This window comes from Paroedura picta, chromosome 7 (assembly GCF_049243985.1).
Source record: "Paroedura picta isolate Pp20150507F chromosome 7, Ppicta_v3.0, whole genome shotgun sequence".
In the NCBI taxonomy this organism is placed as follows: Eukaryota; Metazoa; Chordata; class Lepidosauria; order Squamata; family Gekkonidae; genus Paroedura; species Paroedura picta.
The window spans coordinates 97,182,902-97,207,265 of record NC_135375.1 but is presented as its reverse complement, the minus strand read 5'-3'; the positions used below and the strand labels follow the sequence as shown (position 1 = coordinate 97,207,265).

General features: G+C 40.6%; 1 protein-coding gene across 5 annotated transcripts in view; it reads right to left on the bottom strand.

The window, feature by feature from the left end:
- PAX5 (paired box 5) overlaps positions 1-24,364 on the bottom strand; it is a 265,617-nt gene that overhangs the window by 164,667 nt on the left and 76,586 nt on the right. For 4 of the 5 annotated variants that reach the window (XM_077345566.1, XM_077345567.1, XM_077345568.1 and 1 more), the window contains exons 6-7: positions 16,037-16,212; positions 13,219-13,275 (exon numbers count right to left, since the gene is read on the bottom strand). In XM_077345566.1, coding sequence (XP_077201681.1) covers positions 13,219-13,275; positions 16,037-16,212 — 233 coding nt within the window. The remainder of the gene's footprint in view (positions 1-13,218; positions 13,276-16,036; positions 16,213-24,364) is intronic. The other variant, XM_077345569.1, reaches the window with a different exon arrangement.

Below are 24,364 nucleotides of genomic sequence, written 5' to 3'. Positions count from 1 at the left end.
TGCAGCTAACTACTCACAGCCTCTAAAGTAAGTAACAGCAATATAATCACAATTCTGGGGTTTATTCGTTGCATTTAACAAAAGGTTCGGTTTGCATATTTTCTTGTAAGGTTTATTTATTCCCTTGGGGAGAAACAGCACAGGGAAAAGATTCTAGCAACCACATGCATAACAGTCCCAATGTGAATTGGGTCTCTGCATTCTTTAGGATGCTTTGGGCTGATCCTGCATTGAGTAGGGGGTTGGACTAGATGGCCTGTATGGCCCCTTCCAACTCTATGATTCCTCTGAACATGGAATGCTCAGCAGCTGTCTAATTTAGCTCACAGCCATACATCCTACTGGTTTTCTTTGATTCAAGTAGGTAGCCATGCAGGTCTGAAGTAGCATAACAAAATTTACATTCAATGACACCTTTAAGACCAACAAAGATTTATTCAAGGCCTGAGCTTTTGTATACATGTCTGAGAAAGTGTGCATGTGCACACCTTGAATAAATCTCTTTTGGTTTTCTTTGAGTCAGTCATTCTTTCTCAGCCTAACCAGAGTACACTTTAGTAAAATAGTTTGGTTGCTATGCAGTAAAAGAACAAGATTGAAGAGAACCTCAAAGACCCACAAAACTGCCAAAGTATTAGCTACTGAGATTCAAGCCTCTCATGAAAGGAGTTTTGACTCTCCAAAGCTTATACCATGGGGATCTTGTTGATCTCTACAGTGTTACTAGACTCGAATCTTTCTGATCTCACTGTGTGAATGACGTATCAAAGGCAAGGAGCAACCATATTGCCATGGTATCTTTCCTGAGGTTAATTCTAAAAGGCAATTATCAGAAACTGAAAACATGTGAGGACAAAGCCATCAGGAACTCAATACCAAAACATTTTCAAGGTTTTCCATTGCTTAAGAATTTTAGCCACTTTGGGTACCCACTGCAAGAAGTGAAGTAAATGAACTGAGAAAAATGGTGCATGCTTCTGGAGTCATGCCACGGTAATGTCTAGACTAGATTATTATAACACACTCTCCATAGCACTCCCCACAAAGACCTTAGAGACTCCATAGTAAAGATTCTCTCTTTTAAATTTCAAAGCCCTGTGAATCTGGATTTGTGCCTCATCCACAAAGGTACCCAATAACTAAATACTTTCAAAATGTTTGTTACCCTGCAGCTCTGTTTCTCTAGAGGGACTCAGGACCAAGCCAAGTCCAAATGTCCCAATACTATCCGTCCACAAAATGTATAAAACAGAATTATTCAGGCGACCATTTTTGTAAAGGGAACAGGGGTGTAGTAATGTCTGTGAAATTTTTGGCACTTCATAGCCATTGTACATTCTACACCATTTCCTTGCCCTGTTTGGTATCTGTATAGTATTGTCTTTATTTGCATTGATTTTTTATTGTATTAGACTGTCCTTATTGCATTCTTTGTAATTGTTTATTCTGACGTGTTTCTGTGAGAGGGGAAAACTATAAATGAAGTAAATAAATACAATCAGACATTTTATCTTCATTTGACTAACAATTCAGAGCTATACAAATGCCCACTAGAACCATGGAAAACCTGATTTTAGCAATGCTTTCTTTTAGCAAACAGGTAAATATGATCGCTAAAAGGAAAGGGGAAAGCCAATAAGATATTTAAGCCAGAAAGAGTTAAACCTGATCTCACTGTGGCAGTATATTACAATAATGATGTTCTCATCCTTCTCTTTCCTAGGAGACCTCTTGGATCTTGTACTGGCAGGGGTTCTACAGAAGATGACTGCAGAGGACTGTTAGCCAACTATATAAAGTCTAATTAGATATTTTCAAGTAATTAGGTACCCTCTGTGTTCACTAAAGTGGACATGCCTGCCTCCTTCATCACAAAGCCAAACCAATTAGAGTAAGTTCATACTAGCATTTCATACTGTGGCTGACACTTGACAACATTGTGCTAGAACCAGATGGAAATTTCAAGAGAATAGGCACAAATTTAGTCTCTGAAAACATGGCTGTGTGAATCCCCATGTATGTATACAAAATAAATGGGGTGGGACATTGCACTGCTGGTATGAATCAAGGCTAGCAGAACTACAGCATTAACTGTGATTAGTTAAGGTATGTCAAATCAGGATCTGAAACCCTCTTCTGAAGTAGGTTATTAATCATAATTAACTTTAACTGTGGGTTTGGTGGTGGGTTAGGGGTGATGCATTTCCATCTCTGACCTGGGAAATCCTTGGAGAGTTTGGGGGCAGAGCCTGTAAAAGAGAGAATCCGGTGAAGGATTTCACCTGGAATTCAGTGGTATATCATAGATTCCGCCCTCTGAAGATGTAATTTTCTCCAGGATAATTGGTCTCTGTAGTTCGCAACCCTAGTTGGTCGGTGAGCACCGTCAATCTGGCTTAAGTATGGATTGTTCCTTGGCACTGTTCGTCTCCACCAAAGGTAATGATGCTAGCATTCATAGAAGCAAATCAACACAAGTTATCATCTATATGATGAAGCCTGGTTTCACAAACTAAACATAGCTAAAATAAACCATTATTTCACACTATAGTTCAGCATGGCCAAACTGTGGCTCTCTAGATGTCCATGGACTTCAATTACCCTGAGCCCCTATCAACATGCAGCATGCTGCTGGCTGAGGCTCATGGGACTTGTAGTCCATGGACATCTGGAGAGCCACAGCTTGGCCACCCCTGCTGTAGCTGAATTGTGTCATTTCCCAACTTAGAGTTAAAGACCCTAGTAAGAGCATGCAGATGTCTAAGCAGGGTTGCTAGTACATACGATAATTGGAATTAATGCCAAATCCCATTAATTTACTCATGAAATAATAATGCTCTATACACTAACTCTTGGCATTCCCAAAGCATTCATGCACTCATGGGCATTTCATGGGTAGAAGCCATGACTCAGAGATAAAGGACCACCTTTGCATGCAGAAGATGTGAAGTTCAGTCCCTGGCACCTCCAGTTTAAGGTAGCAGGTGATGCAAAAGACCCTGGAGACCCAGTGCCAGCCAAAGTAAATGGTCTGTCTTCTATAAAATGTCTTCCAAATGTGATGACACAAGAGGTTGGCTTAAAATGAATCAGACCTTCAGTCCATCAAGGTCAGTATTGTGTAGTAAGACTGGCAGCAGCTCTCCAGGGTCTCAGGTAGAGGTCTTTCATATCACTGCCTGGTATTTATATTACAGGAGATGCCAAGGATTGGACCTAGGGTTGTGCGCTTCGGCCGCTTTGGTGAGCACGGAAACCCGGGGTGGACAGCGCCGTAGCACAGAGGGAAGGGATGGCCACAGTGGCAGTGCACCAGCTGGCACCACCCCTCTGTTCCGTGGTGCTGGCCACCTTGAGCTTCGATGCTTGTCAAAGCGGCTAAAGCACGCTGGAGCGCGCAACCCTACCTGGGACCTTCTGCATGCAAAGCAGAGGCTCTTCCACTGAACCATGAAAATAGAGCAGAGCTAAAGGATACAGTTCCCCATCATGTTATTAGACTCGCCCATCTTTAATAGAGAAAGCATAAATTATTTCATGTCCTTGGAAATAGGAACTACATGATCTTGGAGTCTGAATCCATGGTCACATGTATAACATTTTCACCACAACTGCTCAACAAGCCCCGAAATAACACAGATTGGAGGAATTCTTATCTGGTACTACGTCAAGGCACCACACTATATATATGGTGAATCCTGCTTTGAAATACGTCCCGTTGGAGTGTAAATTGCCTCATAAATGTGGGAAATGCCTACAAAATGAGCTGGAGAATATTAGCAATTTGCAGGCCTAAACACGGGAGAAATTCTATTTTGGTCTAGCTCAGAAACAAAAGCAAAAGATAATTGCCGAAGCTATGATATGAACCAATATAACAGGTTTCTCCCATTAGTTGAGGCTTAAGTGCGTATTTCCTGCCATTTCCAAAACTCAATTGCAATGCAGCACAAAGACTTTCAGTTTAAATTAGTAGGTTCTGAGTTATCACAGATTCCCATTACACAAGTCAACAGGCAAGTTTATTTGCTTATAGATTTCTCTATCCCTCTCCAGTAGGGTTAATGTGGGCAGCAGGAAATAGGTCAATGTTGTGTAAAGTAAAGCTTCCTTACAGTGAGACATAGTTTTGTCCCCAATATAAAGCCCAGTTCCAGACAGTTCTATATCTATTTTCTGAGCACAAGCGGTGAACATCACATACATGCTGTAAACTGCATGGATGATCTCCCTGGTTCTATTATTTTTCAAAGGCACAAAGACTGTGAGCAATTATATTGTACTCATCTCACTCATATATTATGTCTTGACATGATATTGAAAATCTGACGGGCAGCCAGTAAATCACTGCTCTGTCCCAGTTCATGTGCAGAGTCCATTGTTTACTTCGCAACTCTCTGTGATGTTTGGGACTTATAGAGTTACCATTCGCTATCTGTCAAACATATGGGAGCTAGGAAAAGAAAAAAAATGCTGTTCAACAAACACTATCTGTGATCTGGTTTTGTTTTAGTGAAAAGTGGAGTACTTATGTGTGAAAAATGGGCTACTTAAACTCTTGGGTATAGATCTCAAATTATCAAAAAATTAATCAGCAGAATGCCCAGAAGTATTTAAAAATTGCTAAAATTCATGAACAATAATTTATATTAAACATTTATTATCCACCTCTCCACCTTATTAAATGCAAGGTGGTAAATAAAGCGGTAACCATAAAAATATGTATTGTATAAAACATAATTTAAGACAGCCAATAAATAGAAAAACTAATCAAATGCCATCCAAAACAGAAATGTCTCCAAATTTGTGCAATAGCCTATTCCCATGTCCATTTTTAAAACACGAGCTTTTCAAAAGTAAATTAAAAAATCAGAAATCCTGTGTGAAGAACAAAGAGTCCAGTAGCACCTTAAAGCCTAACAACATTTGTGTCAGGTGACTCACCACTACTTATCTGAACAAAGTCTACCTGTAGTACCTTTGAGACCACAGTTTTATTGTATAAGCTTTTGTATGCACACACACACTTTCTCTGATATACCTTGAATAAAACTTTGTTAAGTCTTGGACATCCATTTTTAAAAGATGAGTTTTTCAAAAGTAAAAAAATAAAAATTCATGTGTAAGGGGAAAAAAATTAAGATCCGTAACTAGGCTTGAACTCACAAAGCTGCGATTTCCAAACAAGCACCTTACTGACTGAGCCACCTCTAACCTCTTCGGACTTCAAGCCTACAAGCCCTGTACAAAACATTCTCTAGTGTTTTTCCTCATTTTTAAAGAAAGAAAAGCAAAAGAAAACCATTCCTTTTTTTTTTTAAGGAATCCAAGTGTAATATGTCCCCTTCATTTAAAAAAAAGAAAATGCCAAAATGGGAGAGAAAGGGAAGATGAAAAGGACAGAGGGCAGCTCTGGGGAGTGTTTCTCACCACCACTATGTAAAACAGCAAGAAGGGAGGAAAAAAGATCTAGAGGCAAGGAGGGCTGATCTGTACTTCTTCTAACACTAATGCTGCACAGTGCTTCTCACAACACTTAAGATGGCTTATAAAGCAAAAAAATGGTTTTATAGCACAGAAGCTGAGACAAAATGAAGGCAGTACTAAAATGGAAAAAAGAGGTGAAAGCAACTTTAAAACTACTTTCTGTTTACAGTTTCAAAGACAGCACCTACAAGAAACTAACCAGTTAGCAGAGACCTCTGCACATCAGTGCTGGAAGTGCAGCTGGGTGGGGGGGGGAGAAAAAATCTGAAAGAGACACTGTATCTGATTGCAGAAGAGTGTACGATGGGTGCACAGATTAAGTGGAGAAAATCCACTCTTGGATATGTGGGGAGGGAAGTGAAGTGACTCCGCAGTAAATCCTGAGCAGTGCAGATGGGGGGGGGGGGGGAGCAAGTAGCATCAGAGTGAACACCCAATTCAGAAGCAGATTGATTTTTTTTTACCCAAGCCAAATTAGCTTCAAAAGCCCTGTGCTTAATTTTGCTATTTCATATTGCTATCATTTTACTTTTCTTGCTACTCTGTACGCTTATTTGAACACAAAAACTACTCCCTGTTTGAGCACCTATCTCCTTATTTTCCATTAGAGGCTCACTTACGCCAAGAACTGGAGCTGTGTATAAAAAAGACTTGAAAAGTTCCACAAAGATTTATGTTTAGTTCTATACATCCATGCCCCAATGTGGAGACCAACCTGGATAGCATCATCCCATTGGCCCCTGAGCCCCCCTCCCATGAGAACCACCACTGACATGTCTATCCTATAGGGCTGTCAGTATGTTACAGTTAAAATTGGATGTTCTCACCATGTTTGTTCCATTATGTTATTGTTCTCCAGTTGTGACTCTTTCACTGTTGTTCAATCTATCATGTTATCTGTTTTTCTTCCATTCCCATGTAAACCACCCTGAGCCTCAGGGGAGTGTAGTATATGAATGAATGAATGAATGAATGAATGAATGAATGAATGAATGAATGAATGAATGAATGAATGAATGAATGAATGAATTGTCTGATGTCCATATACATGCCAACACAAAACCATACATGTAGCAAAAGCAGACCTGCCCAGAAACACAAGCGGCATAAACTAGTGAAACTAAGCTATGCTAATCCAGAAAGGCTTAAGTTTACAGCTATGATGAATTTCAGGTGAATAGTTGTGTTAATCTGTAGTAACAGAACAAATTTCAAAATTAGTAGCACCTTAAACCCCAGTAACCTTTCCCAGGATATAAGTTTCTTAAGTCAAAGCCCACTTCATCAGATATCACATCATCAAAAAGTCTCTATTGGACAACCTACTGCTCCAAACAATCAATGAATGAGACTTAAACGGGGATATGAATAAATAAATGCGCTGAATTAAATGAAGGAGCATTGTTGCAAATGTTTGTGACTGCATATCAGATTTCATTTCAGATGTCATTTCATGCTTTATGATGTTGTACTAGCATAGCTGTTGCTAAAGTATATCCCATGGTTAATCGTTGACATACTGGTAAAATGTGTCTTAGGAGCATATCGCTAAAGAAACAAAGCACATGGCTTTTTTTTTTCAAAAGAGAGATGCTTAAATGTTTTCACAAGTTGTAGGAGCTCTTTGAAAGCAAAAGGGGTGGGGGGGGGGGGACAAAAGAAACCGCAAGCTGCATACATGGGTCCAGTGGTTATTGTTTCCACAGCATTTCTCAGTAACCACAAGTCAATTGTCATGCAACACGCCGGGCTGCATCAATCACACTGTGTTATGTTGTGTCACATAACATAACACAATATGACTGACGCCACCCAACTTGACATGCTGCAACATGGTGCAATACGCAAGGAAATTTTACACCGTTTTCCATGAAAACTGCACGCGCAAAAAACCTGCTTGTCAGAAATGTGCAGAGGGGCAGGAGTTTGAGGCTCAGTGAAGGCTGAAGCTTTTGCAATTTAAAAGGTATAATTCACCATCCATTGGCACAATTTTTAATAATTTTGGTCAAAGCAATAGAGAAGTGGTCTGTAAGAAATTATCCCTTTTGTGGCACTTTAAAAAACTTGATATTGCTCAAATGAAAGGCATCTTCTGTCCCTCTGTCCTTTTTTCCTTGCAAGCTCCTTGATTATTGAAAGAGGTCTTCTTCTGGCCTGATCTGTAATTGGCCTATCAAGTTACTATTGTCAAAATAGCATTTAGGGATGTTGCATCCACCCGCTTGCATTGGTGAGTACAAATTTTGTTCTGACCAAAGAAAGCAATTTGATAATTGGCTGGCATGAAGATTTGGGGGACTACAAGAGTGTTGTTGTTGCTTTGGGGGGGGGGGTTCAATCTATAAATCTAAGATGTTCCCAAGATGATATCCAGGACATTTGCTTATGCAAATGATATGGCGATTTCAGTAAGGCACAAAAAGATTGAAAGGACTGAAGAAATAGGGACCTCAACATTTTGACTGACTGCTACCATAAATGGCAGCTCATTCCAAGTACAGGAAAACAGAATGCAACTGTTTCCATCTCAGTAACAGTCATGCCAACCATGCATTGAATGTCTTCTTCTATAGCACCCAACCTACACATACCCGTACATCTAAGTACTTGTGAGTTGGTAGCCACGTTGGTCTGAAATACCACAACAAAAAGTCCAATGGCACTTTTAAAGACCAACAAAGATTTATTCAAGATGTGTGATTGAGGAAGTGTGGAATAAATCTTGGTTGGTCTTAAAGCTCCCATTGGACTCAAATTCTGTTGACCTAAGTACCTTGGCATAATCCTGGACAGGATCTGGAGCTATAAATACCCTGCCCGAACTCCCACAATTCCACAGGGCCTGCAAAAGGGAGCTCCTCCACCAGGCATTCACTTGAGGCCGACCAACATATGCTGGTCCTGCCCCCCAGACTGAATAATTTGATCTCCCCAGGGATATGTCAATGTTGTTGTTCATGCTATATGTTAAGATTGCTGCAGGACAGACCCTTTTGGCCTCTGCAGTGGGGTACAGGAACTCAGAAAATTCCACATTCCCATAGCCCGGGGCTTCTGGGGCCATGCAGAATTAGCCTAATAGTAGCTCTTCATTTCAGACAGAAGCTCTGCTTAACCAGATGCCTTTTAAAATGTACACTTAAAAATATTGCATTATCTTCAGTCACACATGAGGCAGCAGTTGCCAGTGAAGCATTCTGAACAGTCAATCAGATCTCCAATGGCTAATTGGAAACTCTACTGTGAAAAAGCCCAGTTTCCCCACCCACTTCCTTAAAAAGTCGAGCAGGTGCCAGAAAGGTACTGGCGGGCGCCATATTGGGACCCCTGCCCTAATTGCATCTAACATTTCAAACACTTACTGACTACCAATACAGAGTTGAATCAGCTAGGTCACTAAAATAACAAGTGATTTGATAATGCTATCTGATCTTCAAAGATGCAATGTTGTCTCCAGGAATTTCATCTGGTATATATACTTAATAGGCGAACCTCTCTTTACCATTAGCTTAAACCAGTTTCTGGATCTATAGTTTCTCTATCTCTATCATTCTTCTATACCATAAATAAAAGGAGTTACATTATTGTTGTTGTTATTATTATTATTATCATTATTATTACTGTTGTTGTTGTTATTGTTACGATTTATTTCCCGCCACTCCCCAAAGGCTTGTGGCGGGTTAAAGTGTCAGATTAAAAAAACCAGTAAAATCCACATTAAAACTCCTGACATAAAACCATAAAATACAATAATATCAAAATGTCAAAACTATACAATAAGATACGGCGGAAACATCGTCCTATGCCTAGTAAACCCCAGCAATACCTCGTGGGGGGGGGAAGAGTGAGGAGGGCGCAGATGAACTCGCAAGCTGCGACTCCTATAGGGGGGCCATGATCTTCCTTGCCAATCCCACCCTCAACCATAGACCTGGCGGAAGAGTTCCGTTTTGCAGGCCCTGCAGAATGTTGAAAGCTCCCTCAGGGCCCACAGCTCTTCCACAACATCATTGGTACTTTGGCATAGGATACGCATGCCTGTGTGTAAATATCCTAGCAGATTCTGAAACTAAAAGACCAACAAAGCGAACCAAATTCCTCTGCATACAATCTCCAGTAGGTGTTATCTCAGATAACCGTGGGTATTAGATTATTATGCTAACACTGGGTAACAAGCGAGGGTAGTGGAGAACAGAACAACACTGATGCATTTCCTGTAAATTTTCCTAACACGATACTGGAATTAGCTCAAGAAAACCTTACACAGATTCTAGGACTGAGTTGGTAATCCGGGAGAGGATGCATTCCTTTAAAAAGAAAGAGACGAGAGGACACCCATTGCACAGTTTAACCCCCACTGACCTTTGAACTCTGAGGGGGGTCATACACATGTCACTGTTCCCAGCTGTCTTTCTGACACTCTGCCCATTGCAAGCCCTTAGCCCTTTCCATTTGGTGGAGGTATTGATCTGTTGGCGGCACTGTGCTGGATAATTAGCCAGGAATTAGGGTTTCTATTACAGCCAGGAGGTTGCCCCAGCTGATTTATCACCTGAATAATTTACTGTGATTGAAAGGAAATTAAAATGAACTCCATTCGACAACTGTGCACTTTTATGGGCTTTAGTGAAGACTCAAAATCCAAATTAATAGCCTGGTGCTGTTTAATAGTCTTCTGAGAGTAAATAAAGGAAGGTTTTTCTCTGCTGCTGATGTGCTTTTTTTGTGTGTGGGATTTAGAAGCCATTCCTCTCCCGCCCTCCCCCAGTACAAGTATGGATACACTGAAAGGAAATTTTATTTGAAGGAGATAAAACTGTAGCAATGATCAAACTGTTTCGAAGTTGTTGTTGTTTTAAATATATAATTGTGAGGTTACATTTGTCCTTTCATCTAATACCATTCCTCAATTTTGGTCCAAAATTTAAACAAATATAAAGCTTGCATCCTACATTATTTCCAGTTTGCATTCATGCATTCGCAAATCACTGGATGAAAACCACAGTGATACATTGCCTGCTGAGTCAAGGACAAATACGCACATTAATCTGCTGGTGAGTGATTTCTGACTCCCGTTGTACAAGCTTCTTTACAGCATGTTTGATAGCCCTGCCTGAATTCCGGAATTTTGAACCTGAACTGAAATTTTTAACATGAACTTTCATTTCGCATTTCAAGGGTTTTAGAACGGTTAACAACTTTAGAATATTTTGCTTCTGCTGATGTCAAACAGGCAACCTCATCAGCCATCAATGAGCACACGTCAAGCACTAAAAGTCATTTATCGTTAGTGTAATATCGCAATGAAATCATAGACGGAAACCAAATGTTGTTGCATGTCAAATACAGGTGTGAAATATCTTGGTTATATCTGACTTCATCCCTCGGAGAGTTTTGGGGAACACATTTATTTCAGCCCTACTACAAAACACAAATGAGGTTGTATTGCTAATATATATGTTCCAGGAACAACTATCTAATACACAAGAGGAATTCCATGCCAATCCAATGCTCAAAGGAAAACAACAGCATTTCAATACTTAGTTCTTTGATATCATTAGTAACTTCTCTAGCACACAACCCTTCCCCTAACTGCTACCTGTCCTACATCCCAATGTCAACAATTGCCTGCACCACATATGCATCACTTGGTATTGTCCTTCCCAACCTGGCATCTTGGTATTCGTGCAGAACTGATCCCTATGGAGATCTGTTTCTTTTCCTAGCTCACCCATGATTAATCAGTTATTCATAACTAAATCTGATCTTATTGTTCCAGAATATGGGCTGTAAATATAGCTACAATGATAACGCTGCTAATGGAATTAAAACAAGGGACATCTGTCTTTTCCTATTGAGAATATCTTGGATTCCTATTGAGAATATCTTGGATTTCTCTAAAACAAAATCTATTTCTTTGTAGCTAGGGTTTTTCCCCCTATACTTCACTGAACCTAAGGGGCACTTCACAGAAAGGGCATAAGCCCCTGATGAATATGGGTTCGTGCATTGTGAAGTAGGTTGTGGTCATAATTTCTTGCTATGCACCAATACAATCAATCAATCTATGATGAGCTTCACATTGATAGCAAACTTCTTCCCTCCAACTCACTGCTCCTTGACTATCAGGTGGTCTCACACACAGTTTATTGAATGAGAAAATGGTAGGGGGGAAGGAGATCTCTGTATGATGGCATAACCATCACCATAACATACAGCAACAAGCCAAGCTGCTTCTGGATGTTATACGCAATGTGTAGAACAGATAAAGATAACAGTAATTTTATTCTTATTGCCCGCCCTTCACTAGTCAGCCTAGGGCGGGTAACATCAAAAATTTAAAACATTTAATTCCAAAATATTACAATTAAACATCCATCAAATAAATCTGGTTTAGGTTTTAAAATTAAATTAAGTTAAACGGTGTCTCTTCATTGTGATTCACCTCTCCTTACACTCCTCTGTTCATGGTAAGTGAATCTATTATTATCCTTTCTCTCTTCCCACATCCATTCATGCCTTTTCCTTATATCACTTGAGTTCTTCATAAAGACCCAAAACTTTGGCAATGGTTTTCCTAAATCAGCCTAGCCTACTCAACTAGAACTCTTATCTGAGTCACAAAGATTTGGGTGTTTTTACGTGTGATTGTCATTTAGTGTTAATTGGGCAATGTTTGTGTTTTCCATTGATATTGTATATACATTATGATGTTGACTGTTTATTTTAGCGTCCTCATTTTATAATAATGTTAAGGCTTGTGGCTACAACATCAAATAAATAAACTGAAACTAATCTTATTTCTAAAGAAACTTTCCTGGAACATGAGCCGGGTGCCATCGTTGTGTGGGTCAAGGCATAGACGCGTGCATGGAATGCATTAGTGCAGGGGTAGTCAACCTGTGGTCCTCCAGATGTTCATGGACTACAATTCCCATGAACCCCTGCCATGAACATCTGGAGGACCACAGGTTGACTACCCCTGCATTAGTGCATTCGAGGGTTCATTTTTGCAGAAGTTCTTCCTCAATGTCTTTTATGCATATTCCAGTACCCAAATGCAAGGGTTGCAGACTAGTATGTTGGAGCAAGACGTGATTTTAAACTTGATATCTTGCAAGATGCCAAACTACCAGGTATTGCCAAGCTTCCCCATTCTGCCTTGGAAGCCTGCTGAATGAGGGTGACCTTGGGACAGTTTCACAGGCAGCCTAATCTACCCCTAAGTTTGTTATCAAGATAAAAACACAGGAGCGGAGAATGATTAAGGCCACTCTGGGCCCCCAGTGCAGTGAAAGGCAGACGATAAACAAGTAAAATAAGTAACCAATAAACATTTCTTACATATACGGAATTAAAAAACTACACATTTTGTTCTTTATGTTTGCACTGTTGCATCCTTTTCATTTCTGCCAGGTACCTGGCTTTCTCATTTCTGTGTGCCTTGTAAACGACATTTCCATTTAAACCCTGTACAATGTAGCTAAAAATAATTCCAGAAGTCCATTTTCCCAACCTGTTTTCTCTTAGTTTAGTTTCAGCACACTGAAATTGCCGAGCTGAAAGAACAACCAAACAGAATTCTGTGACCTTTTTGATTATTATTCAAACACTTGGTGTTCTGGACTTCTGCTCTGTCTCACCCGTTTGCTACCAATATCACTCACAGAGTCAACTCCACCTAATGGTTCATAAAAGCATTTCAACTTTGCTGTTATGCGAACTTACCAAAAAAAATGTAGTTTCACAGCCAAATGTTCTCATGGCCTCTAGATCTGAATTAAACTGCAGGACAGAAACATAGAGCAGGAAGTGACTCCAAAGGTGATCTAACCCAGTTCTGAGCACAATGCAGGAAACACGAAACTACCCCATCCCTCCACCAGTGACTCCTGCCCTGTGAATGTTTGCAGCTTGGTGAATGTTCACTGCTTCTGTGCAAATTCACAAAGTACAAATTCAAAACAAATCACAGCAGTCAGTAGCCCAGACTAGCCAGATCTCATCAGATCTCAGAAGCTAAGCAAGGTTGGCCCTGGCTAATACCCAGATGGGAGACCTCCAGTGAATTCTGGGGTCAGGATGTGGAGCCAGGAAATGGCAAACCACCTCTGAATGTCCCTTGCCCTGAAAACCTATGGGAATGCCATAGATCAGCCATGACTTAATGATATTTTCCATCACCACCGTGGTTCTCCCTATGAATCTTATAATCTTATCATCAGTGCCTTCCCATTTCTAGGCCCATTGTCAAAAACACCTGTATAATCCAACAATGTTACCTAATACATTAGCAAGACAAACAGTGGCATGCTAGACCAGGTAGCTCAACATACACAGGGCTACCTCTCCACCAAGAGAATGACAGTCAGCCTCTGAGGGACTGCCGTGACAATGGGACCAATAGTATGGCAGCAGACGCTGGGCATATCTTCTGTCCATCAGCACCTCTTGAACCTACAATGAGAACCCTAAGGCGTTGGGGTTTACAGTCACCTTCTTTTCCTCTCCCCACAACAGGCACCCTGTGAGGTAGGTGAGGCTGAGAGGAGAGTTCTGAAGGAACTGTGACTGGCTCAAGGTCACCCAGCTGGCTGCATGTTGTTGCTGTTGTTTCAATTTACTGCCTGCCACTCCCCGAAGGCTCTAGGCGGGTTAGGAGTGGAAGGAGGAATGGAAGAGCAAACCTGGTTCTCCAGATTATAGGCCACCTCTCTTAATCACCACACCATGCTGGCAAGCATTCATTCATACCAGGGGTAGTCAAACTGCGGCCCTCCAGATGTCCATGGACTACAATTCTCAGGAGCCCCCTGCCAGGGGGCTCCTGGGAATTGTAGTCCATGGACATCTGGAGGGCCACAGTTTGACTACCCCTAATTCATACTCACACAAAGTCTCTCTTCACCCTCTGACTTGAGTTGTTCTGGTAGCCACTTCAGATGAGCAGCCGTTTCTTCCATTCCAAACCCTGGCCTGGGCATTTAGTGTTGACCCAGTGGGCCAAAGCTTTGGTGGTAAGATAGGTGGGATGTCTGTTACCTACTGCTCATTCGCCAGAATCAGCTAAGCATACCCCAAAGCCCAAAATGCAACACTGTGGAAGAGTGATCCATGACGATCCAGTTTACAAGTCATGGATAGGCTTAGTAGCCAATCTTTATTTCCTACTAGCCCTCTGTAAAATCCAATGCCACCACAAACTTCAAACAATAATTCCTAAACTAATAGGACTGTGTTAATAAAAGGGAAAGGAATCATCTTTAAAAACTAAACTGAGTTCTTCAGTCTCATCTTATCTAATCTAGTTTTTAAACTGGTTAATTTTGCAACTTCCTGACTGTTCTGTTCTCTCCCTCACATCACAAATGCATAATTTTTGCAGTAGACAAATACGATACAATGTGCCTATTTTCGGATAAAGAAAATGGCTTCCACTGAGGATGAAGAAATTTGGGGCAATCCATACCTTCTTCATCTTTGGGGTTTTATTTGTTAAATGCACGTGTTGTATAGTTTTTGAATTCACTTTATGGCCTTATTGTTTAAACGGACAGTATAATGCTTACTTTAATTTTCTGCCCAAAGTAATTTATTAGCTAAAATTTCTGACCAAAATAAGCACAGGGAAGTAAAGGCACTAAAAACACTTTTTAAAAAACTTTTATCTGTGGTGCTTGTGACAGTGACTGATTCAACTGATGCTGCAGATAAATTAACAGATAGAATACGGGTGTAACTTTTTCAAAGAACAAGAGTCGTATTAAATGTAAAGTCCAGTTTTATTTAAGTAACTTTAGTATAATGAAGCACATAGTCTGAGGCATACTGAATGCTTTCACAGCTATCTGACTACCAAACTTAAAGAAAAGGAAGGTTGAAAGTAGACTTATAAAATACAACTGTATGTTGCTGTTAAAATGAAGAAAGTGAGCCCAAAATAGGATAAATGGTTTAAAAAGCAAAATATAACGTACGATCTAAGAAATGCTCCCATGAGCATTCTACCTCTTTGCACAACTGGAAATGCCAAACTAGTTTAATTTAGCAGCAAGCCTGATTACTATAAAGACCACAAAGAATCCTAGGAGGTTCCATGAAAGATGAGGTTCAATCTGGTCAGGTCTTTCTATGGATTGTTATTTTTCTATATTAACTGTAAATCTGCTGGAGTTTTCTTCAGTATGAACAAATCAGGCTATAAGTCTGTATTTCCCTTTGATTTATATGCTCTTCCTACTTAGTTTTAAATCCTTTTTTTCACATCCCCTAACCCTTTTTCTGTTCTTGCATTGTCATTATCTCATTTAAAAAGGTTCCATATATCATTATATGTAGGTTTCAGAAAAGAGAATATCAAATCCAAAGTATCAATAGCAAATATTGAATAAGATTATCAAATACTGAAACCAGATTTCAAATATTATGACAAATATCAAATCTTGGATATCAAATGGCTGACATCAAACACCGTTTAACGAATAGCTGATCAAAAGGATTGGTATTGGGAACAAAGAGAAGACGGAAAACCTGCTTAAAATATTACCTGCTCTGGTTTGATGGGTTCAGTTGTGGTGAAGATGTCAGAATAATGTTGTCTTTCAAAGACTCGATCCAACACTTCTAACTGTTGCTGGGTGAAAAGATCTCCCCGCATTTGTTTCCGAAGGAAATCTCTACCCGGAAGAGAATGGCCATTTGGTACTGGAGACTCCTGAATACCTTTCCAAGAGGGAAAAAAAATACATACACAAATATATAGCTGTTATAATGGTAACCACTTCCTTTTTTACATGTGATTTTTATACATTTATAACAGAAGTTATAAAACTTGTGTATTTTTCTTTAATTTCAGGATGACCTTTGATAAATTTAACTTTTAAAGTTATAGTAATAAAAGAAATTTATCCCAGAAGAAGCACAGGGAAACACTTCAAGATCATACAGCAGTTGAATAACTTAAGGCAGTTAATTAAATGTGAAAAGAATCAAAAGTATCTATAGCACAGGGCAAAATGTTCACGAAGATATGCTTGGCTTCCAGAGTAATTCCATGCTACAGAATAGTAAATATAGTCTTGAATCCAGCATAGGATTTCTGCAAGCACAATTTTTATTGATTTTCCCATTCAAGCATTCCACTGATTACCTTCTCCCCTAGCTATTCCCAGGGAAGTTGTCCCATGGACAGCATTTCGGGAGGCATTTGGGGGCTGCTTCAGGAGGTGGAATTGCACATGTAAAAATTCTAGGTAGGATCCAAGCCACGGAATCCATGAAGACACATTTCTACTCCATTTTTATATAGTAATAGAATAGTACTACAGCTGGTACTTTTAAACTCAGTGTAAAGCTTCCACAGACTTCATTGATATACATTTTATCCCTGCTATGTATTGGTCTGCATTTCAAAAGTAGTGAAGACATTTGGCTATCTGCTTTAAGAATGTCTAAATTAGGAACCAACAGTGAAATCTGGAGCTAAAAGTAATTCTATCTTCTGACCACTGACTGAACCACTCTTTGAAGAATCAGAATGATGGATGGATGGATGGATGGATGGATGGATGAATGGATGGATGGATGGATGGATTGATTGATTGATTGATTGATTGATTGATTGATTGATTGATTGATTGATTGATTGATTGATTGATTGATTGATTGATTGATTGATTGATTGACTGACTGACTGACTATATTTATAGGCCACCACTCTTGGCCCAGCCAGCTTGTGGAGCCTAACAACAATATTAAAATACAGAGTTAAAATTACAAAAACCAACACACAATACATTAAAATAACCAGGCAAAGAATTATAGCATTCATAATTTTCTGTGGATTTTTCTGAGGTTAAAAAAAATTATACTTTTGAAGCCCAATATTGTACATTTTAGGCTCTGTCATTGACAAAAACAATGGTAATCACCAGTTCTGTTCTGTTTTGCTTGTTTATTTTGGTTTCTGGTTTTAGGGGGAGAGGGATTAATCCATTCCTGTATCTGCATTGTGGGATGCCTGAACCTAAACAAAAATTATATTCTGGCACACAAAAGGGCAAAAAGGAACAAACACATAAAAAGCGCACCGTATCTTTTCCCCACTTCTCCAAATAATATAATGTCTAGCAGAACTAGTGCTGGGTTTAATCAACCATGGCTTATAAAATTAAAACTCTGGTAGGTAACTGCATGATAGCAAAAGGCCAGAAGCCCCTTCTTGTAGAGCATGGAAATGCTTGTTTTAAATTCCAGGTTAAACCAACATTATTTGCAATTGGGCTTGAAAGTTATATATTTATATAATGCTAGTGATGTGGAAACCACAAAAAAGTTATACTTCTGCTTTATTGAAAACGATAGCCTTGTTCTCGTAGGGCATGTGAAGTTATACAGAATGATATTATTATTGTGAATTACGCGTATTGTTCAAATTTCTTTACAAGTTTCATCCTGAAACACAAGGTCCAGAATATGATATGTAGAGGCATAATACTATTCTGTTGCAGAAGGTTAACAGACCATCTAGGCCAGACCAGTCAATCTGAAGTCAACAAAGGAGCTTAATAATGGAATAAGAGTGCCAACCTCCAGGTGGGAAAAAGAGAATACCAGTTGAACCAACAAATATGAACTAGAAAAAAAGGAATAACAACTGTTGTGTAACTTAGGAGCCTTGTCACTGATGAAAAACTATTATTTAAAATGAGAGGAAAAAAAACAGACATCATTCTGACGAAGCCCCAACATCAAAATTATATGAAGAGAGACATTTTCAAGTTGAGACTTTTGCAATATTTATTTGTTTAGACAGCTGTTGTCATTCCTTTTCCTCTATTTCAACCCCCAGGTGGGGCCTGGAGTTCTTAAGTCTGAATTAAATAAATTTTTAAGTCTTCTCGGCTACTTTTTGTGTCCAAAGAAATCTTACTTTCCTTTGAAGCAGTTACCATGGGGTACAACTTAGCAGAACAATCACGCTTAAAGATCATTATCAATGGAAAATGAACACTTTCAACCCAGTCTCCTATATTAAAATGTTCTGTGTGATTTCTTGGGGAAGATGAAATTCAATCAATAACACAGCTACCTCTAGCAGATGCAAATGTGAATTCTCCTGAGGAAGCAAAACATGTCAATCCATTCAAAATTACTGTTAAAATATATACAAAATTGAGCTAAAAGAATACCAGCATCATTTTATATGAATATCCTCTGAGCACCTCGTAAAGAAAAAAAATGGGAGGAGGGGAAGAACCATCAGTATCAAAGCCTAATGTGACTGCCAGTAAAGGTCTGATTCTCCAGGCCATAAGATATCAGTTCCCCTGGACAAAGTGGCTGCTTTTGCAGTTGGATTCATTGCCATTATACCCTGCTGAAATTGCTCCCCACCCCAAATCCTGCCCTCCCCAGGCTCTACCCCCCCCCAAAAAAAAAAAAACTCCAGGTATTTCTCCACCCCAAATGGAAACCCTACAACTTAAATTGGGTACATGTGTGGGCAGATCACATGGTCCATCCTCAGATTTTGTCTGATCACATCACTGTGTACCCAGTTAGAACATTAACCTCCCCCTCAGAAAGTTTTTGGAGATGGAGTAGGTATACCTGTGCCATGTTTGGGGAAGCATGTCACTTTTGCATTGTTCAATTCTGCCCTTGTAAGGGGAGACATCCCAGGAACCATATGCAAAGTTCTTCAAAGGAACAGAAGGACACAGATGGAGTAAACTAATAATACATCAGAAGTATCCTAATCATACACTTGAAAAAAAATAAGTATAAAATCAGAGAGATTTACAGCTGTATTTGGTCTGCCTGGATATAATTGAGATGGGAGTTGTAAACTGGATGGTAACCAGAAATAAGACATTTTCAGATGTAAAACTTTGCCTTTAGAATGCCCTTTCCATGGAGGTTCACCTGAAACCTACGGTATGTTAATTCTTTTTCTTTAGGCACCAGATCAAATAATTTATTTTTATCCAAGCTTCTAATGAACTGGTTATTTGTGGGGGGCTTTTCGCACGCCTTCAAAATCGCACAATGGTTGCCAATTGAAAACACTATTGATTTGCCGTTATGCACAACGTCGTTGACAATCTGCCACACACCTGAAACTGATCCGCAAAAAGCGCTTCCTTGTAGCGCTTTCAGGGAAATCCCCAAAAGTGGATTCACCCTCCGGAAAGCGATACACTCATGCAACCAATCTGCAACACTAGCGAAAAAGACCTGTGCGTTAACATTGTTGCGGTTTCTACAAAGTCCCTCCCCCTGGCTCTCTCCTCTGATCTTCCGGCGAAGCGATCGCCATTTTTTTTTTCTCCGAGCGAGCGGGGATAAACGCACCAGCGAGCCTCTTTCTGTTTAGAGGCTTCCCCGGCTTCAGTCCCTCCCCAGAGTCACTAAGCACAAACAACACTTTGGACACAAACAACAGAGAAGCCCGTTTGCTGATGTATTTTCCCTTTATTTTTTACACGAAAATCGGGCCCGTGAGAGGGGGGGGATTTTTTTTTTTCACTCGGAGGGAGCGTGGCAACGATCAAACGACAGCTCAAACACACCAGGCAGCTGGATGGGTCTCTCCATTGCAACGAATCAACACAGATTCGTTGCAATGGGTGTGTTTTTTTAAAAAAAAACTTTCTTAAAGGGAAAGGGGCTGTTTGGGAGCATGCTAACAGCTGCCCATTGGCTGCTTGACGGCCAGGGGCGGGACGAGCTTGGCAAGAGTGCTTCCTTTCTAGCGATTTTTGCCGTGACCGGAAGCCTGTGGGAAACGCTACAAAACGCAACTGGATTCCACTACAAAGGCAGGTATGCATAACGACGAATTCCACTATTTTAAATGGCGATTTTTCATTCAGCAACCAATTTGCTACAAAGATCCCGGTGCGGAAAGCCCCTGGGTTTTAGCTGTTGATCTTATGGACTAATGGAATGGTTTTTAATACTATTTTATACTCCCTCATAAAATCATCTTTTTTATGCTGTTTTTAATCCCTAGTAGTCTTGTTTTAGAGCCTCTTGTGGCGCAGAGTGGTAAGCGGCAGAAATGCTGTCTGAAGCTGTCTGTCCATGAGGTTGGGAGTTTGATCCCAGCAGCTGCTGGCTCAAGGTTGACTCAGCCTTCTATCCTCCCGAGGTCGGTAAAATGGGTACCCAGCTTGCTGGGGGGTAAACGATCATGACTGGGGAAGGCACTGGCAAGGCCACCCTGTACTGAGTCTGCCATGAAAACGCTGGAGGGCATCACCCCAAGGGTCAGACATGACTTGGGGCTTGCACAGGGGATACCTTTACCTTTACCTTTACCTTTACCTTTACCTTTAGTCTTGTTTTATTGCTGTCTTTAATATTGATAATATTTGTGCTTTATTATTGTTATGATTTTATTATGTATAGATTTTACTTTGTGAGTTGCCTCAAGCAGATGTCTGGGGAGGCAGCATATATTTTTTCTAAATAAACTTTTCTGGCCTTCTAAACTGAAATAATTGAGTCGACTGTCTTTTTTAAAGGCAGAGTTGTCCATCCTCCCTTTTTATTTTATGAAATGAGGATAGGATAGGATAGGATAGGATAGGATAGGATAGGATAGGATAGGATAGGATAGGATAGGATAGGATAGGATAGGATAGGATAGGATGAGCGTGTGTGCTTGGCCCAAGATCACCCAGTGAGCTTCCATAGCAGAGTGGGATTCCCAAATCTTATACTCAAACCACTGCAGTACACTTTGGCTAGCTTTGAATTGATTACTTGGGTTCCAGAAGCCCTATGGTGGTCAGACAGGCATTCACTAAGTAGATAGTAACTAAAAGTCTTTCTCCACTCAAAATGACCAATTTCATACATTTTTATCTGTGCCCAGTTTTAGATAATTCACCTTCTGTACTAAACTAGCAATCCCCAACCTGTGGGCCGCGGACCACATGTGGTCCATCAACTAATTGGAGGTGGGCCACAAAGGACGCCTTCTCCCCCCACCCCCGGCCCTTTACAACACACTTCGGGTGTCATTGTCTCCCATCACTCCCAGATGGGACTATCTCGTTGCAGAGAAACAAGCTCAGGGTTCCCATTGATTTGTCATTGTCATGAGTTAAAATTTCCATGAAAATAAAACGTTCCTTATGTTCATTGTTGTGGCGTGTCTGTATCTTATTTTGAAGGGATGTTTAAACATCACTATAGTGATCAGAGACCGTTAGGGCAGTGGCTGAGAGTAGAGGAGTAAACTATCCCCCCCACCGGGCCTCAGTAAAATTGTCAAGCATTGAGTGGTCCCCGGTGATAAAAAGGTTGGGGACCACTGTACTAAACCACTACTCGTATAGACCGTTTATGCACTGGAGGTTTCCTGCCGGGCTGCAGGCTGGAGTTTTAGTTGGGGCAGGTTGCCCCACCTCTTCCTGAACCCACACAGGGGAGCATTTGGCCTGGTGCACCTCATCCACCCCCGATTTGTGTTCCTGCATGGGAGTTGAGGCAGTGAAGTACCCAGTGCATAAACGGTCATACACATGGAACCATTTAACTTCAATCAATTAGAATACTATTCATTTTAATTTCTCCTCTTGTTAATTTAGGTGTTATGCTATTAAATACTTGTTACCTTTCATTAGGAAGGAGTCAGCATACTATTTATAACACTAGTGTTTGTTGCATTTTAATATGAATAAATTGTGAAGAAAGAGGCCTTTTCCAAATGGGATTTAGGGGACCGTGGTAGTTGAAAGCCCGTAGACTAGCTACTCCTGAAATAAATTCAGTTTTGAACCTGAAAGTCCACTGTGAACATTTAAAAAGAACACCATGGTTTTGCAATGATAAAAAGTAACAATTCCATTCAGAATTACGCCCATTAACTTCAGTGTGCTTAGAAGGGTATAAATCTGTGAGATTGCACTGTTAAATTACCATAAACGTAAAACCTTTTTTATTTGTTGTTTGTGCTGCTAAACAACGTCATGTCAACACCTGGGAAACACACAAGTTTCATAACTAAAACCCCGGCTGTATGTGATTTGTAATAATGAGTGATAGCTCACAATTGAATGTGACAATTGCTCATGTAGGGAAATTTCTCACATTTTGAATCTCTGTAATAATTCATCTCAGTACTCACATAAACATGAGATAATTACCATTACCATCAGACATTGTTCTGAGTATACCAGAACATCTCTGATAATTAAAAAATAGTGTTGGCAGACTTCTAACAGTTCAAACTGTAAATATGCTCCAGGGAACAGTAAAGGAATCCTTCATCCAGTCGTTCAATAACGTAGGGAAATTGTGCTTTCATGTATAGCACTAGCATTCTAGTCCTAACCCTCTGAAATCAATGGGATGTAAAAGGTAACAGTAAAGGTATCCCCTGTGCAAGCACCGAGTCATGTCTGACCCTTGGGGTGACGCCCTCTAGCGTTTTCATGGCAGACTCAGTACAGGGTGGTTTGCCAGTGCCTTCCCCAGTCATTACCGTTTACCCCCCAGCAAGATAGGTACTAATTTTACCGACCTCGGAAGGATGGAAGGCTGAGTCAACCTTGAGCCGGCTGCTGGGATTGAACTCCCAGCCTCATGGGCAGAGCTTTCAGACCGCATGTCTGCTGCCTTACCACTCTGTGCCATGTATTTCCAAGCAAATTTATTTATTATTTATATATTAATTAGATTTATATCCCACTACTCCCGTGGGTCTCGTGGTGGGTCACAATCAATAAAATCCCATTTAAAACCCCTAATACAATAAAACCCATCTAAAACCCAACCATCCCCAACTGGACCCACTCCAAGCAGCAACAGCTACAACCCAGCAATATCTCGAGGACAAGTCTGCCAGGATCTAAAGAACCAAACACCTTTTAACTTTTTTTACATTGACTAATACATACACACATACTCCAGAATATTTTAAAATCTTAATGTTTTACTATGTCTAATTTTTATATCCTGGTCTGTGAACATATAAACAAACAATAATAAAGATAATAAAGATAAAGGATCCAAAGAATCAAGAAACCAGTTCAGGCCAACCAAAGAAGCTTAACACATGTTATCCTTGAGCAAAACCCTCCAATCCAGCTTTCCATACTGGTTTTACCAATTCTCCACGGTGGCAGCCACACCAGGCTGCCCCCAGTGTGTTGCGGTGGAGCAGCATGGACCATCACTTCCTGTGTCCCGACAGGGGACCAATTTTGGCAGTGGACGCTGTCCACCCCGGATTACTGTGTCCCCATGAATACAGCTATGGTGGAAAGGTTCCATCACACAGGGGAGGGAATGCCCTATATGGCCCCGTGGCACCACAAAGCACCGTAGAGTCGAGCAGGGCATTTTCTGTGCCCTCCGGGCTGCTGTAGGATGGGATGGAGCCAGACCTGGAAGGCCCAGCTCTTCCGCATCTACATGGGCCTGCGACTGGACAGGCCACGTTGGTCCCCACAGCAGACCAGGGAACACATATATTTCTGTGTTCCCTTCACACAGGGCAACAGAGGACCTAACACACACCAGGCCCAGGAGGGGGCCAGGACAGCTGGTGCCAATGTCGTGTGGCCACAGGGATTAGCCCTGCTGCCCTATGGGCACTAGCCCCACTTTTTCCACTCATGGGGAATCGGGAGGAGATGTGAAAGTTCTTGATGACATGATAGTCAACTGTACCCAAAAAGGTTCCACTGAGATAATGAAAACATATAACTGCCTTATACCCTCAAGGTTGGTATTTTCTGCTGAGACTTGCAACAGTTTTCCAGGGTCATAGAATAGGTTTTTCCCACTATCTACTACCTGGTCCTTTTAACTGGAGCTGGCAGGGATTGAACCCAGGACCTTCCGCATGCAAAACACA